Below are 19,319 nucleotides of genomic sequence, written 5' to 3' on the forward strand. Positions count from 1 at the left end.
GTCCTGGGTTAAAATCCCACTTGAGGCGATATTTGGCCTCCCAAATTGACCGCTCAGTAATTGTTAGTTTGACCCAGAAAACAGACTCGAGAGAACTTGCATAAGTTATAAGCTTTCATCGCAATAGAGCTCAAATAAATTGGTATAAACTAATATGAAATATGGAGGAAACAATGACCAAAAAAAGCTATAGTTAAGGACCTTATTTATCATAATAATCTGACCTACCTCTTAAGATATTTCCTTTGGTGCTACTTTCAAAATCAGGAGAGCTTGTAGAGGAGGCTTTATCAGCAATACTGGAAGGCTCATTTCTCACATCAATCCCAACGTCATCTGCCAGAAAATAAACATCCATATTAATGTATTTATATTTCAATTTTAATTTTTTGAAACCAATCAGTTTACAAAATTATCATTCACAAGTCAAATCTGAACTAACCACCTCCTCAAAGACCATGGTTGTACGGAATTTGTATGATTCAATCTACAGCATTTAGTTATTGGGGTCAAAAACTGTATACAGCAATTCAAAGGTAAAAATATAACATAGAATGTACAGACATTGTGAGGTACAAGGAACACAAACACACACACACACGAATGCTATTTTTTGAACTGAACGCATACATACAAAGGTATCTATATATTCTTGTAAAGACAACAACAATATGAAACATAGGGCCGGGAAAGTTCAATGGTAAAGTGGCCGCTTCCAGATCAAGAGGTCCTAGGTTCAAATGCCACTCGGGGCTAGTTTTTGGGCCTCTCAAAATGCCTGCTTAGTACTTGTTAGCTTGACCCAGAAAACAGACTCAAGAGAACTTGTACAAGTTATAAGCTTTCATCGCAAGAGAGCTTAAATAAATTGGTATAAATTAAATATGAAACATGGAGGAAACAATGACCAGAACAGCTATGGTTAAGGACCTTATTTATTATAATAATCTGACCCACCTCTTAAGCTATTTCCTTTGATGCTGCTTTCAAAATCAGGAGAGCTTGTAGAGGAGGCTTTATCAGCAATACTGGATGGCTCATTTCTCACATCAATCCCCATGTCATCTGCCAAAAAATACACAATCCCATGTTAATGTATTTATATTTCATTCATTTGGTATTTCCAATTTTTAAAAAAAAATATTATTCACAAGTTAAAACTGAACTAACCACCTCCTCAAAGACCATGGTTGTACAGAATATGTATGATTCAATCTACAGCATTTAGTTTATTGGGGTCAAAAACTGTATACAGCAATTCAAAGGTAAAAATATAACATAGAATGTACAGACATTGTGAGGTACAATAAACACACACACACGAATGCTATTTTTTGAACTGAACACATACATACAGAGGTATCTATATATTCTTGTAAAGACAACAACAATATGAAACATAGGGCCGGGAAAGCTCAATGGTAAAGTGGCCACTGCCAGTCCAAGAGGTCCTGGGTTCAAACCCCACTTGATGCGATATTTGGCCTCCCAAAATGACCACTCAGTAATTGTTAGTTTGACCCAAAAAACAGACTCGAGAGAACTTGTATAAGTTATAAGCTTTCATCGCAATAGAGCTTAAATAAATTGGTATAAATTAGATATGAAACATGGAGGAAACAATGACCAGAACAGCTATGGTTAAGGACATTATTTATTATAATAATCTGACTCACCTCTTAAGCTATTTCCTTTGATGCTGCTTTTAAAATCAGGAGAGCTTGTAGAGGAGGCTTTATCAGCAATACTGGATGGCTCATTTCTCACATCAATCCCAATGTCATCTGCCAAAAAATAAACAATCCCATGTTAATGTATTTATATTTCATTCATTTGGTATTTCCATTTTTTAATTTTTTTAAACCAATCAGTTTACAAAATTATCATTCACAAGTCAAATCTGAACTAATCACCTCCTCAAAGAGCATGGTTGTACGGAATTTGTATCATTCAATCTACAACATTTAGTTATTGGGGTCAGAAACTGTATACAGCAATTCAAAGGTAAAAATATAACATAGAATGTACAGACATTGTGAGGTACAAGGAACACACACACACACTAGAATGCCTTTTATTTTAACTGAACACATACATACAGAGGTATCTATATATTCTTGTAAAGACAACAACAATATGAAACATAGGGCCGGGAAAGCTCAATGGTAAAGTGGCCGCTTCCAGACCAAGAGGTCCTGGGTTCTACAGCATTTTGTTATTGGGTTTGAAAAGTGTATAAAGCAATTCAAAGGTAAAAATCTATCATTGAATGTACAGACAGTGTGAGGTACAAGGAACACACACACAAACACACACACACTAGAATGCTTTTGTTTTCAACTGAACACATACAGACAGAGGCATCTATATACTCTTGTAAAGGTAACACCAAATGAAACAGGACCGGGAAAGTTCAATGGTAAAGTGGCCACTGCCAGACCAAGAGGTCCTGGGTTAAAATCCCACTTGAGGCGATATTTGGCCTCCCAAATTGACCGCTCAGTAATTGTTAGTTTGACCCAGAAAACAGACTCGAGAGAACTTGCATAAGTTATAAGCTTTCATCGCAATAGAGCTCAAATAAATTGGTATAAACTAATATGAAATATGGAGGAAACAATGACCAAAAAAAGCTATAGTTAAGGACCTTATTTATCATAATAATCTGACCTACCTCTTAAGATATTTCCTTTGGTGCTACTTTCAAAATCAGGAGAGCTTGTAGAGGAGGCTTTATCAGCAATACTGGAAGGCTCATTTCTCACATCAATCCCAACGTCATCTGCCAGAAAATAAACATCCATATTAATGTATTTATATTTCAATTTTAATTTTTTGAAACCAATCAGTTTACAAAATTATCATTCACAAGTCAAATCTGAACTAACCACCTCCTCAAAGACCATGGTTGTACGGAATTTGTATGATTCAATCTACAGCATTTAGTTATTGGGGTCAAAAACTGTATACAGCAATTCAAAGGTAAAAATATAACATAGAATGTACAGACATTGTGAGGTACAAGGAACACAAACACACACACACACGAATGCTATTTTTTGAACTGAACGCATACATACAAAGGTATCTATATATTCTTGTAAAGACAACAACAATATGAAACATAGGGCCGGGAAAGTTCAATGGTAAAGTGGCCGCTTCCAGATCAAGAGGTCCTAGGTTCAAATGCCACTCGGGGCTAGTTTTTGGGCCTCTCAAAATGCCTGCTTAGTACTTGTTAGCTTGACCCAGAAAACAGACTCAAGAGAACTTGTACAAGTTATAAGCTTTCATCGCAAGAGAGCTTAAATAAATTGGTATAAACTAATATGAAATGATGGAGGAAACAATGACCAAAAAAGCTATGGTTAAGGACCTTATTTATTATGATAATCTGACCCACCTCTTAAGCTATTTCCTTCGGTGCTGCTTTCAAAATCAGGAGAGCTTGTAGAGGAGGCTTTATCAGCAATACTGGATGGCTCATTTCTCACATCAATCCCAACGTCATCTGCCAAAAAATAAACATTCCATGTTAATGTATTTATATTTCATTCATTTGGTATTTCCAGAAAACAGACTGAGTCTCGAGAAAACTTGTATATGTTAAAAGCTTTCATTGCATTGTAGCTAAAATAAATGCATAGGTCTTTAACATACCTAATACTAATAAATCACTCTGGCGAACCATGTAACCATTCATAACCATAAAGTTTATCCCAAATATGTAAAAAAATTCTGATGGTTTTATACATAAGAGACAGTTCAACTATCAAAATAATTACTAAAATAATTAAAATTATTAAAAGAATCAAATTTAAAAGTTCATATTCCATTTTTTGTTTTGTTCATTGTTTCAAGTCACAAAACAACAATGGCTGTTCCTCTGATGTATCATGGGAAAGTTCCTCTGATGCATCATGGGAAAAATTACTGTGTGTGTGTGCTCCCTGTACCACACAATGTTTGTTCATAAAATGCTATATATTCACCTTACATTGCATACTGTCTCTCAACTGTAATCAAGTCCTCAAATAGAAGTTACATAATTATTAAAAACTAGTCTAATGTGCATTTTGGTCCTGACCTATATATGTAAATGGCAGTCGGAAACTAAATGGGACATTGGAACGTTCTGAGCTAAAAATAATCAAATTTTAGATTTCCATGCATTTTTATCTTTGCATTGCTCACTAAGGGTATTTCTAATGGTCAGGAAAAAAAAAAATTGAACGTCATTTGTTGAGTTACAAGTGAGATACAGCACTTACAATTCTTCACTATGTAAACAAGGATCGAACCTTGTTTTTGTTTACATAATGATTGCTTCACAGAAATTACCATGTTTAAAACAAAATGAGATGTGAGAATCACTAGGAACGTTGAATTGTGTTCAGAATAAACTTATAATATGAAAAAATCTGCTTTAAACGAAAGTTACACTAACATATTCAATGTAGGTATGTAGGTAAACAAAAACATGGCTTGAGCCTTGTGCACATACTACATAGTGAAGAATTGTAAGTGTTGTATCTCACTTGTAACTCAACAAATGATGTTCAAATTTTTGCTGACCATTAAAAATACCCAAGTGAGCATTGTAAACATTAAAAATGGAAATCTAAAATGTGAACAATTTTAGCTCAGAACGTGTCTATGTCCCTTTAAATACACAATTCATACTTCTTTCACTAATCAAAATACTGAAACTAGATGTTTGTCGGCAGAACACCAACATGTCGAGTCCGCCGCTTATTCTAGCTGTATACATTAGGATATTAATATTTGACCTTTAAGTATGATGTTCACTTACTGGTGTTGATCACTTAGGCCAAGTTATTCTGAAGTGCATTGATAAATGACGGAGAAGCAGTGCGGAATTAAAAGCATAATAATATGCAATTTGGGCATTTGACCTTCAAGTGTGACCTTTTGACCTTTGACCAATACGCATGACTCTTGCATATGACACATCATCTTCTGGTGGTGATCTCTCCTGCCAACTCATTTTAAATCTGTTGATAACTGAGGTAGATACAGCTTTACAAACATAAGGCAAAAGAAAAGGTAGGTGTGTTTCCGATTACCCGACCGACCCTAAAATTTTCTCCCGACCCTAACTTTTTTAGTCATTTCCAGTCCTTAACTCTCGTACACTTCGTTTTTCGATCTCTAATAAGTTCGGGCTCAATAATCAAATTACCGAAATCTTCCAAGATGGCGTCCTTCATGCTTTCCGAAGACATACTCGTGTAATAAATACTTTTAAATATGCATGGTAAAATCAGTTGTCAAAATGTCATTTTTTTGCTTTAATTTATTTTTAATCCCATACTGAACACTCGGATGTTACATGCCAGTACACACAAACATATTTATTGTGAATACACTTTGTTCCTGGTGATGCAAGGCAAATTTGTACTGAATTATAGCGCATGAATAAAATATAAAAGCAAAAAAAAAATGTTTCCAACCCCCGACCCTACATTTTTTTTTGATATGTAATTGGAAACACACCTTTTTTTGGCCTAATGAGGCATTTCAGAATTTGACCTTGAAGTGTGATCTTGACTTGTGACCAACATTCATTGTTCTTGTATGTGACACACCACCGACTTATGCCAAGTTATTTTAAAACATGATCATTAATGGGGAAGATACAGCCCATACAAGGATAAAAACATTGAATTTCAGCATTTGACCTTGAAGTGTGACCTTTGACCATCAGTCATGGTTCATTCAATTGACACATCGCCTTCTTGCGTTGATGAGTTATGCCAAGTTATTTTAAAATCTGATGATAAGTGAGGGAGATACAGCCCGGACACAAAATTCGAATGACACGCTAACTTACTGACTGACTAACAAACACGGAACTGCCGTTGTGACAACTATATCAGCTTCCGCAAGCGAGCTTGACAAAAATTGTATAAAATTCCACACTTGAACAATTAAATTACAAATGCACCACCTTGTGTGCCAACATCTAGATGTTATCACAATGACAACAATCCAGCAGATGTCACAGTAACTGAGAATTATTCTTTTCAAATAACAACAACAGACAAGCTAAATGTGAAAATAACAAAACAAAAACAAAAACTGGTAACAAAATAACAGTATCATTACATCCCTTTGAACAAAGTGAACTACTTTACCTTTTGATTTTTTGTTCTAAAATGTGATAAAAAAAAGAACAAAAATAGCATTTTATATTAGCATACATGATTTAACCTATTTCAGTCATCATGAAAGACCATTGGACCTCAAACATATCTGATAAAAATGACAACAGTACAGTTAACTTAAAGCAAAAATTGGTCCACTGTGGTCAGGAACATTCACTCCCAGTAACCAACTAGAATTGCATCCATAGGACACATATGACCCCAATTTATGCATTTGTCAATGACTCTACAAAATTTTATGCGCGAGTAAACGAAATGCAAGGTGCATAACTACAACACCTGAGGAACAATCCCACAAAGTTTCTTAGCTCTAGCACAAATACTTTACAACTTTTGCATGACACCAGATTGATAGTGATAGTATGACAAACATGCACAAATACACACAGACGAATAAGGGCAAATTGAAGCAGATTAGCTACGGGGAACATAATGAAGAACATCTAAGCACAAGTTTTTTGGCATTATTATCTATATTTCTTGAAATAAGAATATGTTTAACTTTTCAGCAATATGAAGTTTTAAAATTCAGTGGCTCTGTTTATACTTACAGTTACACTGGTACATTTACTCTGTAATATGTTAAATAAAATTACATAATTCAAAATGCTAAACAAACCTCCCATGGCAGATCTGCTACTCCATAGTCGTATAAGAGTTCTTCGCCAGCCGGGATATCTCTAATTGCAAAAAGACATAGTTTTGGAACCTGATTAACTTCAATGCATCTCATCTTGCAGTTTTGTTCCCTATGTGTTCCGTGATTGACAAGTCTCCCCATCCACTGGCCACTATCAACTTCTAAAGTGGAATCAATGCTGCAAAATAGCATGAAACAAGTGCTGCTTGTATAACCGGAGCTTAACTTTTCTTGGTGCCTGTCAGTAAACAAGGCTGACAAACTTATATCCAGCAAAGAATATTATCAGGGCTTTCTTACCTTCTTTAACTGCATGACTCCGATATTCGACCCCTTCCCAATCAAGAAATTTGAAACTTTTTCCCAATTCCCCATTACAAATTTCCCAAAAATTTGGCCTGATCAATATTTAATTATAAAATCCTCTGAAGCATAATAGTTGATGTTTTGAGAGAATAATAATCATTACTTAATGCCAATGTTAAAATGATAAAAAGTTGCTTATTCATCTAAGTTCTTCCATATCACCATATTTAATTAATTTGATACAATAATATTTAAAAATCTACATACCACCATTGTGTTCCTTTAAAGAAAAAGAAGTATCTGAACACAGAGTCAGATTTTTTTTCTCGTTTCATTCCTTCTTCTCCACTGATTAACTCCCCATGATAGGCAAGCAAAAAGTCTCCTTTACACCTCTCAATTGTTGTTCTTACTCCTCGACCTGTTAAAAGAAATGTAACATTAAAAATCCTAATAAAAATCTAAACAAGGCTCTACAAAAGCTTTTTAACGACAGATGACAGAATTGGAAAATCACTTGGTACAATAATTTCAAAACTTGATCGCCATTTGAACAAATGAATTGAATTATACTGTGCAGAAAGGTTTGTCAGATATCTTTAAAAATTAAAACTAAGATATTCTTCAAAGTTATCGAGATTTATTCCCTTCCTAGTAGCTTTATTTTCCTTAATCAATGCCTTGACAATACTATTATTTTAATGAATTTGAAATCACCATGGCTCTCATTTGACACCAAATCAATCAAATTAACAAAACATAGACTATAGGGTCATGGTTACTACGAAGTACAAATTACCTTTTGGAGGTATGATATCCATCTTGAATCCTTCTAAATCTTTATTCTTAAGTATGGTTTCTTCTGCTAACAAATTCGGTTTTTTTCTCTTAGACCGCATGATGATCAGTTGATGTGAGAGCCTGCAAATAAAGCAGATTATCTTGAATCGTGAAATACTATAATACTACAACTATATTGCTAGTGAAGTTTGTAGAGCCTTAACCTCTATGTATCACGTATCAAGTTTAAGTTCTAACCATTAAATAAGGTATCAGGTCTACCATCAACTCGTACCGAGTCAACTTGCACCGTCCCAATTTGGTCAAGTCGTACTAGATTTTTGGTCAACTCTTACTTTTTGTGGTCAACTTGTACTTTTCATTTTGGTGTGGCCTTATATTCAGAAAACATCTCTTTTCCAACAATAAAGCAAACAGTATGCACAGTTCTAATTTCTTAGTATAGCTGCAGAAACAAGAAAGTAGGTCAACAGGTCAAGGTCATTGTCATCAACAAATAATCTTAACAATATTGTACAGGTACAATAGACGATGAATAATGCACAAAAATATCTAAGCCCCATGCAGGCCTCGCGGTTTTGGAGAAGTAGTTTTTTTTTTAGTTTTCACTATGCCAATATAGGGAACCCCATGATCCCAGGCAGGGCATGGCCAATTTTGACCTCAGGGCCATAATTTTAACAATCTTGGTAGAGGTCCACTAGACAATGAATCATGCTAAATATCTATAGCCCTAGGCCTTGCTGTTTCGAGTTTTCACTATGTCCATACAAGGAAAATCCCTGACCCTTTGGGGGTGACCAATTTTGACCCTGGGCCCGGTTTTTCGAAAGGTGGTTAACTTTAACACGGCGTTATCTTGGTGTTAAGCTCTGTGTTAAAATTAGCCATAATTTGAACAATCTTTTTTTTTTTTTTTTTTTATAATTTCTTATTTTTTTTGTTCACATGTATCAGTAGAGTTCTCTATCATGACAAATATATACAAAAAGAACAACAAAATGCATCTGAATATATGGGAGATTTTGAATATAAGAAAGACAGAGTAAGAGTATCAGTATAAGAAATAGTTTAAGAAAACAATTGGTTCCATCTGTTCCACAGGGTATCATTAAATTTTTCTTTTTCACCATTTTTATAAGAAATGAATTTTTGTGTTTCATAGGAAAATTTCATTTGTGATATTAATGCATGTAAACCAAAGTTTTTCAAATCCTGTCAGACATGGGCAAAAGTCTGCCTAAAAACAATAACCCTTGTCCGACAGATTCTCTTATTATGCCAGTCAAAATGTCTGACAACATTGTCCCAAATAGTTGTAATTCTTATAAGTTGTCTGCCATACTTTTTTGGTGTCTGGTAGAATTTGAAAAAATGGCAGACAAAATGTCTGGCAACTCCACATTTGATTTGGAAAACTCTGGTAAACTCAAGGGCTTCTCAGTACATCTTGCTGTATACACATAGTATTTTAGCCATAAAACAATAATATTTTTAACAATACTATTGTTTTCAATAAAACCAAGAATAAAAGATTTTTTGGTAATAGCTATTTGCAAACAAGTCTTATCTTGTAGAAAAAGCTCAAAATCACTCAAAAAAGTTTGTAAACAAGAGCAACGCAAACGTAGCAATATATGCCCGTCATGGCCCAGACAGTGGTAAAACCACTATGTGCATTTTGACCTTTCACCAGTGACCTTGGCTCAAGGTCATGACACATCCTTAGTTCCAGGGCAACAAATCTGTGAAATATTACTGAAATACCTGCACTCATTGAAAATTTATGGCCTGGACAATGTTAAAACCACTATGTGCATTGTGAACTTGACCTTCACCCAGGTCATGACACTTCCTTGGGTCTAGACCAACAATTCTGTGAATTATTATTCCAATCTATGCACTCAGTGAAAACTTATGGTCCGGAGAAAGTTAAAACCACTATGTGCATTGCGACCTTGAAATCTGACCAGTGACCTTGGCTCAAGGTCACAACACTTCCTTGGACCTAGAGCAACAGTTCTGTGAAATATTATTCCAACCCATGCACTCAGTGAAAACTTATGGTCCGGACAAAGTAAAAACCACTGTGCATTGTGACCTTTACATTTGACCAGTGACCTTGGCTTAAGGTCATGACACTTTGTTGGGTGTAAATCAACATTTCTGTGAAATATTATTTCAATCCAAGCACTCAGTGAAAACTTATGGTCCGGACAAGGTTGAACCAGGATGTGCATTTTGACCTTGACCTTTGACCAGTGACCTTGACTCAAAGTCATGACACCTTCTTGTGTCCATGACAACAATTCTGTGAAATATTATTCCAATCCATGCACTCAGTCAAAAGTTATGGCCCGGACAATGTTTAAACCATTAAGTGTGTAGTGACCTTGACCTTTGACCAATAACCTTGGATCAAGGTAATGACACTTCCTTAGGTCCAGGGCAACAACTCTGAAATATTGTTCAAATCTACAAAGAGGATCAGGAGTTATGGCCCGGACAAACTATTTGCCAATGTTAAAACTATTATGTGTATAGTGAACTTGAACTTTGACCAATAACCTTGGATCAAGGTCATGACACTTCCTTAGGTCCAGGGCAACAATTCTGTGAAATATCATTAAAATCTACAAAGAGGATCAGGAGTTATGGCCCGGACAAACTATTTCGGACGGACGCCGGACGGACAACGCCATAACATAATACGGCCCGTCTGAAAACGGGCGTATAAAAATTGCACTCCCATAAAATATGTTCAATAGATTCCTCTTCTGAGTGACAATTTAGTCTGCAGTACTTTGAATTACTTTTTTTAAAATTTTAAATAGAAAAGAGTTTGTTGCAAGGATGCGATTGATAATTCGGTATTGAAACCACTGAATTTTACTGTCCTTTGTAGGGCTGCGTATTGGTTTAAATTTTCATATCGCGATATATTGCAATATTTTCAAATGTATTGCGATATGTATTGCAATATTTTTCAATAAGAATATCAACAATCTTGTCTCTTATTTCATTGATTTTAAGATAGATTTCCATGCAGAATACATGAAAATTAAAAAACAAGTGTTCTTGAATATAGTCAGACACAACATAAACTTGGCTGCTTAACTCCATTGCTCTGTTGGAAGTAGAAAAACTATATCTTAGTATTTTGAACAATCACAAAAATGCTTCAGCCATATGAAACGTTATATTTGATGTGAGAAATCTCAAATTTAAACGTAATTTCTTAGCTCAAGCATCTCCGCCGATATACCGGTATTGAAAAAACGTATCGCGATACGATATTTTTTAGAGACGAATCGCAATATATCGGAATACCGGTATTATCGCACAGCCCTAGTCCTTTGTCACTCTGAAAGGTATTTTGTGGATTATTTGCCATTCTTTCGTATTGATGTCCAAAAGCTCACTCCATTTTGTTTTGCCGGATGTATTAAACAGAAGTATTTTGGTTTAGAATATCATAAAAAAGTATTGACTTCTTGCATTTTAACACAACTAACTTTGGAATAAAGTGTTCTATATCCTTATTTGAAAACATAAGATATCTAATCCAAAACATTTTCAAAGAATCTATAAAAATATCTAAGCCCTAGGCCTTGCTGTTTCGAGTTTTTACTATGTCCATACAAGGAAAACCCCTGACCCTTGGGGCGTGACCAATTTTGACCTCAGGGCCATTATTTGAACGGTCAACTAGATGATGAATCATACTAAACAAGCATTTTGAGAGTATTGCATAAGCAATACATGTCCCCTACTGGAACCACCATTAAAAATTGACGGATGTTATAAATCAGAGAGTGCAATGCTGTGTGACCTGACCTTGAACTAAAACATAGGCATACCAATATCATATTTAATTAGTTTGATGTTTCGTTGTTTAGTTTGATGTTAAATATACAGTTAATTAAAACATATTTGGGATTTTAAAAAGAGTCTTATTGGGAAGAATTTGATATTAACTTCATTTCATAAGCATGAAGGGGCTTCAATTCATAAACATGAAGCTTTCAATTGATATATATATATCCTAGATATGTCACACAGTAAAAACTCGATGCCGACGTAGCTAATTTAAATGGAAACAACAGAACAAATTCGAAACTGAGACGAATCACTTACCTGGATCTATTTAAGCCAAACATATTCATGAGAAGGGAATAAATTGTGCATATGCAACACAAAACAAAATACCAATAGGACATTCATAGGCCTATCTGCAGTTTATTTACTTGTCAAGATCACCATGTTTTGCGAAACATTGTAGGAATGCGGTAAATCGAGTAACGCCAATATATGTGCTGACCATCAAACTATTCGCCAATAATAAAATACTTGCGTTGTTATATACATGAATGTGTTTCTGTTATGATGAAGAGTTTAACAGTTTAAAATGTTACATCAATGAAGTAATTACATACGAACTCAGCGGGTGAGTTTTGTGAATTGCACCAATTTAGATGTTCTAATTTTACAGCCTTCCCATCAAAGCACGATCTCAATCCCGATGAATATTGAAATATTTCTGTCACACTTGCTCACCAAACGTTATGAAAGAACTTCACATCAATTTGCATTTAATTGTGTATGTTGAGATACATTCGTGAACGTCCAAGGTGCCACATATTCGGATAATGATAAATACTATCAAATAGAATAAATAAAAACACATGATGATATTGATTTCACTTGTTTTAAGGAAATCAATCTGACATTCTCATTATAAATAAATCGTGTATGGTAGGGTAACAGAACTAAAATCAGGGTTGGGCGGTAAATTCCACCCCTGGTATTTACCGCCGGCATTTACCGGTATTTACCGGACTGGCAAATAAGACTCAAGTGGCAAATACCGGCAAATACTGGTCAATTGAACTTTTAAAGTAAATTTATAGCTTCAACAATTCAAAATGTGAAATCGAAGTTAAATCTAAAATAATTCTTTATCATTACATATTAACATTAAAATTGATTAAATCTAAATAAATCCCAGGCTGAATCATTTTTAACAGTTGAATCTTTGCTTTTTAACCTCCTATACAAAATTTAGATATTATTAAAAAAAATTTAAACAATTCAACAATACAGGTAAAACATACATCACTGGTATAATTCTACCTGCGCATGGTGCCACCTGGTCTAGTTATAAGAAGACCATATGGTATAAATTGTTAAAACAAGTTTCAAGAAACTGTCAATTCAGGGTGGATTAAACAGACATAAACAGAGATGAAAGCAATAAAATATCAAAATGATTTTCTGTTCCACCCAAAAATAGGAAGTTGAAAGGAAAAAGAGGGGATCAAGTATGACATGAGCTATGTTATGGTTTCAACCCTCCAATACATTTACAGCAGTAAGACAAATTTTGGTCATAATCACTGCTACTCCTATTGCTGTACAGACCTACACATTACCAATATCACCATAGTTATTCAGCATGAAATCCAGGCAAACATTCCATTTGGAATTTATTAAGTGTTGTTGACAAAGATAAAGAGTGAAAGACCAGTGCAACAGGCCTTGACTGCCAAACAGTTGTAAGTGCTAATTAAGACTCTAAAACTTTATCTAGAAGTGTCCAGCCAACAATTACAAAACACCCTAAAAATAATTGTGTAATAAATTTAAATTAAAGTGTAAAAAAAAAAAGCTCAAAACTCATAATTTAGTATAAATAGGAATAACTTCAATCTTTAGAATAAAATCTATTAACCAGTGTAGTTAAAACTAACCAAAGAACTTTTAAAATATATTAATTCCAGTGTGGTCGATTCAATTGACCAGTATTTGCCGGCATTTACTGGAATTTACCGGTAAATACCGGTATTTGCCAGTGGCATGGAAAATATGGATAAATGCCGGCATTTTGCCAACCCTGACTAAAATAGAACTAGACTCAACATTAGTTACATTACAAATCGGGTACGAATTGACTCGGTAACTATGGTACGAGTTGACTAGAAACCTTATATGAATTTTTATATGAAATTTTTATAAATTTGATTTTTTCACTTAGCACGAGGGCTGCTCCTATTGTGGCCAATATGACACCCCTTTATATAATTAGCATATTAAAACAAACCTGTATTACAATAGTACTGGAGTAGCCCTAGTTCATACCAAACATTCATCCCTACCTCTGGTACCAACAGATTTATACTGCAGTTACAGTCAGAATTTTAACATCAAATATGAAATCAGAAACAGCAACAACAAAACTTTGGAATTAGCTGCTATAGGAAAATGACCAAATTCAAGGTGCGACATCACATTAGAGATGCCAGAACTAGCAGATTTAGCATGTTTTGGCCGCAATATCTTGTTCTTTTATATTGGACACAGCTTAAGCCCCCCCCCCCCCCCCCAAAAAAAAAATTGTGTGTTTCGGGCAACACCCTAAAAAATGGTAGGTAAGGTAGGGATCAAGTTTTTTTTCTTTCTTCTTAAATACCCAGTTTTAATACCCAGTCTTGTGTATTTGTGGCCAGCAACCAAAATGGTCAGAAAATCGTTAAAAAAAACACAAAAAAAACAAAAAACTCTATTCGGCGGGGTTTCGCTAGATGGGGTTGGGTTGTCCGTAACACACAATTTATTTTGCCTAATAATTACCATTTTAAAAAACAAGTTAGTTGTGAAGAAAATCAGGAACTCACCTTACAGATCAATCTCATTCTTAACGTGGTATTTCAGATAATATTTATAAAAATGGATTTTAAACCACCTTTCATTATCAACGAAGAGATAGCTATGGCATCCGAGATATGAAATAAGTATATTTTTTTCTGTGGTAAATCTACATGGAAATTCATTTGACGAGCAATGCAAAAATGAAGTATGATATCATATGAATATAAGTTTTCGGCCAGGAAAAATCCAACTGATTTACATGTGTTGACCGCCATTTTGTTTAGTTCAGTAACTGTTGTTTACTTTTCGTTTTGTTATTTCAAATAAAAATGCGATCATTAATATCGATTTAAGTATTAAGTAAATTACTGTTACTTATTAGAAGATAATAAAAACCATGACAACATTATTCATTTCCTAAAATAAGAGAAAATATGGTGGAAAAACTGTGTGTTCCTACCTCGCCAAGCCGGTTAGCTTTCTACTTCCGGTACGTTGGTTCCGAAATCTGCGCGCGCACTGCTTCGCAGAAACAATCCAAATATGATCAGAGTTGACTGTCAGGTGTGTGGGGTCACACTCTGACACACAAACAAGTATCTACAACGTTATATAGAGGTACCCCTTGAAACGAGGAGAAATTGTGTGATATGGTATCTACAAGCGTTTGGCGAGGTACACGTACCGAGGTCTCGGGAAAAGTACCTCGCCATTTTTTGGTACCTCGAAACGTGACTGTGTACTTCTATGAAGTACCTCGGCGTGTAATATATTCCAACGCACACACACACACACACACACATATACGGGTGATAATTGTAATAATGTTCATAATTATATTCTAGATATTATGAATATACATGTTCTGAATACCGTAAACTTTGTTTATTTAATATCATTACATGTAGTAATAATCTTTTTTTTTTTAAAAGTTAATTTTAAATCGTTGTCACATATATTTTTAAAACAGAGACACACACACATTCATACAGAATTGTAGTTATATATTCAATTAACTTAGTATATCCTTTGTTTCTGTACAAAATATCTGTAATGGTCATGCACGTATCTTCTGAATATTTATACGGTTCATAACATTTTTACTTTAGTCTTTTTTAGTTTATTCAATTGTATTACATTTTCTATATGACTACATTTAATGTATGAAATACATGTACCTATTTTGAACATTTTCCCCATAAATTTATCTGAATACAAGCTTGCACAGGTGTGACATGATTTTTTCATATCTCAATAAATGTTCTAAAAGCTAACCCATAAAAACGCGGTTTTTAGGTCATTCCCACCCATAGGACAAATTAAATATGACCTATTGCGTCCTAGCGTATCTATAGAATATATTCTTATACAATTAAATATAATAAAATTAATTTATCAAATGAAATTCTTTATTTAATATTTACTCAAATATAAAAAAGAAATCATTATATGTGCTTTGCGTAATTAATTTGAACTGATTAATTATTATTCACTTGCTATTGAATCATTTTAAAAATTAATGAAAGCTCTTCCATTTTGTGTTTCAACAACAGTTTCAGTTTACATTACAATTAGTTTGTTAATATTGCTTATGATGTTACATATGTCATCAACTTTAATTTAATAAAAAAGACCCGCAGGTTTTTGTCAGTATCCGTTGATACCAAATATGGGTATCAATGCTGTCATGTGACAATTTTGCACGCGCTGAGTTTTGAGAGGAGGGAGGGAAAAGATCTAATGTTTGGACGCCATATTACTCGGAGCGGAGACAATGCATGTGGTCAAGGGATTTTTTTGGTTGTACAAGTACATCATGTATTTCATTTTGGCAATTTTGCCAACAATTATCAGTGGTTATCCCAGATGCGGATTATGTACAGCAAACAACGGTGTAGCGAACTGCATCGACTTAGTTGCTGCACCCTGCTTACGAATTTTGAATCATGGATCTGAGGACGTGAGGGACATTCTCGTGGGTAGATGCGGCCAAAAAGTTGACCCAGCCATCCTGGCCACATTGACCACGTTCCAAGGAAAACGATGTAACAGTAAGTACTGCACTGCTTTGTAGTAAAAAAAAATCTTCATGTTATTGTATTTGTATATTGGATATTGATAGGAATTTTTTTTTAAAAATGCAGTCTTAGCATAGGATTTAGGTTTTGTTTAGACTAATCTAAATCGAAATAAAACGGAAAAGTCCGAGTCTAATTTTAGCAAAGACCAAGTCTAATTTTAGCAAGGGAACTTCTGTTCCGGTTATCCCATAATGCACCTTGCTGGAAAAAAATTGCAATCGTAACTACTCGGCCATTTCCATGAACGATAAATAATTATTTCTCGTAGAAAATGGCCGAGTAGATACGAATGATGCTTCACTTAACCTTTGTCAACGCCGGAAATGATCAAAACAAGCATGGCAAGCACATGGCATTGTTGATTTGTTTTTTCTGTACAATCAGCTTGAAGGGAAGTCATCGACTTTAAGGACACGTTTAAAAAACATAACAGGAGATAACATTGCCGCTGATTTATGTAAAATCAATGATGAATTGGTAGCATACAGAAACTGATTTTTTTCAAACATCTGTCAAACTAGGTCAATGCTAGCTTCAAGTTTGTTTACAGAGATACGCATAAAAGGGATCGTGTCAAAACCGGAATCTTTTCTCGTCAGTTAAACTCAAAAACATCAGTAAACATTAGATTTCTTAAGATAAACTAACGCTCACAAAAACCTTGAAATTTTTCAAATTTCAATAATGGCTACACAGATTTATTTTTTTATGTTTTAGGTGTGTCATCCACACCAATGCCGACAAGACTATCAACAGGGGTCTCCAGGACCCCCACAGATAGCCGTTCATCCAAATTAGTCAGTGTCACTACAACAGGGACCCCCAGGACCCCCACAGATAGCCGTTCATCCGAATTAGTCAGTGTCACTACAACACTTACAGGGACCCCCAGGACCCCCACAGATGGCCGTTCATCCAAATTAGTCAGTGTCACTACAACAGGGACCTCCAGGACCCCCACAGATAGCCGTTCATCCGAATTCATCAGTGTCACTACAACAGGGACCCCCAGGACCCCCACAGATAGCCGTTCATCCGAATTCATCAGTGTCATTACAACAGGGACCCCCAGGACCCCCACAGATAGCCGTTCATCCGAATTCATCAGTGTCACTACAACAGGGACCCCCAGGACCCCCACAGATAGCCGTTCATCCGAATTCATCAGTGTCACTACAACAGGGACCCCCAGGACCCCCACAGATAGCCGTTCATCCGAATTCATCAGTGTCATTCCATCAAGTAAGGCACATGGGACCCTGCCTCATCTATCAACTATTGTAGTTGATGGTAAGGTTTTTTTCTCTTTTTGTCTCTGTCAAAGATCTGATTTAAAAAAAAAAAAACACAAAAAACTTGATGCTAGTTTGATACCTTGTTTTAGGAGAATATGTTTTAATTATTAATTGATACACTGTGAAGCAGAAAAAAAAGAAGTTTGTATTTTTTAAAATTAAGTATTTCCACACTAACATTTTAAATATGTATTATGCATTTCTATCATATATAATGTATCATTTATCATTTCATAATGTATATATAATTATTATTGTAGATTCTCAGAAGAAAAACAAAGAGGTTCCTGACCATGATGAACTGTTTGTGGATGACGAGTTAAAAGGTCTAACACTCATTCCTTCTTTAAATCTTGGTTTTAGTGTTTGTATTTTTATTGGTTTGTTAATTTTAATCAAAGATAAGTTTAACAAGCTGCAATGTAGAACTAAGATATCCAAAAAGAAATTTAAAAGAAGTCGTGCAATATTTAAACCAAGACATGGTAAATTACCTTCCAGGTCAGAAATAGATTTAAACCGAATCCAGTCATACATGTCTGCATCCGATGATAATGATTATGACTCTGTAATGTTTGACAGAGAATCTGTGTGTTAATAATGCTACAAGTTTTGCAGAAGTATGTGAGGGTGTATGTTGTTAATTTTTTTTTTCAAATTTTGATAGGAATGCTAGCATGGGCTGTTGTGACAACCATCATCATCATTTTAATTCTTCTAAAGCGGTGGTTATTGGCAAAGTTGAAGTGCCAGTGTTGCAGTTGCGTACCCCCAGCACCATCAACTTCTGATACCCCATCTGTACCCTCAGCACCACCTTCAACACCTGTATCATGTTCTACACACTTGAATCCAACATTCACCCCGCAGACAGCTGGTTTGGGAATCAACTTGATGACACATACTCCTCCTTCCTTGGCCACAACCCCCAGCACAATCAGTCCTACCCCTCCAAGCACTGTGAGATCTACTAAGCCCCTGATAAGTCCTGAGGGAGGAGTTTCCTCTCGTACAAGATCAAAGACACCGAGGAGACTTAGCCTTTAGATTGTTAACATAAACTAATAACTTTTTTTTACCAACACCTACTAGGTACAGTGCTTCATGAAAGTTGTGTAATTTTGTGATGCAATGGCATGCATGTTCTTTTTTTTCTACATATCTATTTTTGTAAGCATCTTGAATGTTTTTTTATGCTAAAGAATAGAATGTGCGGGAACACAATAGGTATTGGTTAACTTTTTTAACCAACTTAATGTTTTTTATGCAAGCAGGTAGCATGTGAAAGTATACAATAAGCATTGGTTAGCTTTGGTTAGCTTTTTAACCAACTTAATGTTTTTTATGCAAGCAAGTAGCA

The 19,319-nt window shown here is 34.9% G+C and overlaps 2 protein-coding genes across 8 annotated transcripts in view; one reads left to right on the forward strand and one right to left on the reverse strand.

Moving 5' to 3' along the window:
• Positions 1-15,179, reverse strand: part of LOC125662207 (uncharacterized) — a 30,382-nt gene extending 15,203 nt beyond the window's left edge. For 3 of the 7 annotated variants that reach the window (XM_056147980.1, XM_056147976.1, XM_056147974.1), the window contains exons 1-9: positions 15,044-15,179; positions 7,934-8,055; positions 7,402-7,555; positions 3,661-7,006; positions 3,404-3,511; positions 2,675-2,782; positions 1,677-1,784; positions 958-1,065; positions 229-336 (exon numbers count right to left, since the gene is read on the reverse strand). In XM_056147980.1, coding sequence (XP_056003955.1) covers positions 229-336; positions 958-1,065; positions 1,677-1,784; positions 2,675-2,782; positions 3,404-3,511; positions 3,661-3,709 — 589 coding nt within the window. In that variant the 5' untranslated portion in view covers positions 3,710-7,006; positions 7,402-7,555; positions 7,934-8,055; positions 15,044-15,179. Of the gene's footprint in view, positions 1-228; positions 337-957; positions 1,066-1,676; positions 1,785-2,674; positions 2,783-3,403; positions 3,512-3,660; positions 7,007-7,401; positions 7,556-7,933; positions 8,056-15,043 lie in introns of those variants that run through there. The other 4 variants (XM_056147975.1, XM_056147978.1, XM_056147979.1 and 1 more) reach the window with 4 other exon arrangements.
• LOC130049377 (mucin-2-like) lies at positions 9,310-19,006 on the forward strand. Its single transcript, XM_056146833.1, has 4 exons — positions 9,310-9,358; positions 17,382-17,954; positions 18,220-18,285; positions 18,627-19,006. The coding sequence occupies exons 1-4, from the start codon at positions 9,310-9,312 to the stop codon at positions 19,004-19,006; spliced, it is 1,068 nt and encodes a 355-aa protein (XP_056002808.1).
• Positions 19,007-19,319: the final 313 nt, after the last annotated feature.

The sequence above is a fragment of the Ostrea edulis genome, chromosome 8 (assembly GCF_947568905.1).
Source record: "Ostrea edulis chromosome 8, xbOstEdul1.1, whole genome shotgun sequence".
Lineage (NCBI taxonomy): Eukaryota > Metazoa > Mollusca > Bivalvia > Ostreida > Ostreidae > Ostrea > Ostrea edulis.

Excerpts from the sequence above, each read along its gene's own strand:
- LOC130049377 (XM_056146833.1), top strand. The coding sequence starts at position 9,310 with ATGGCAGACAAAATGTCTGGCAACTCCACATTTGATTTGGAAAACTCT. Across the intron at positions 9,359-17,381 it reads ATTTGATTTGGAAAACTCTG|GTGTGTCATCCACACCAATG; the intron begins GTAAACTCAAGG and ends TTTATGTTTTAG. Across the intron at positions 18,286-18,626 it reads TGTGGATGACGAGTTAAAAG|GAATGCTAGCATGGGCTGTT; the intron begins GTCTAACACTCA and ends AAATTTTGATAG.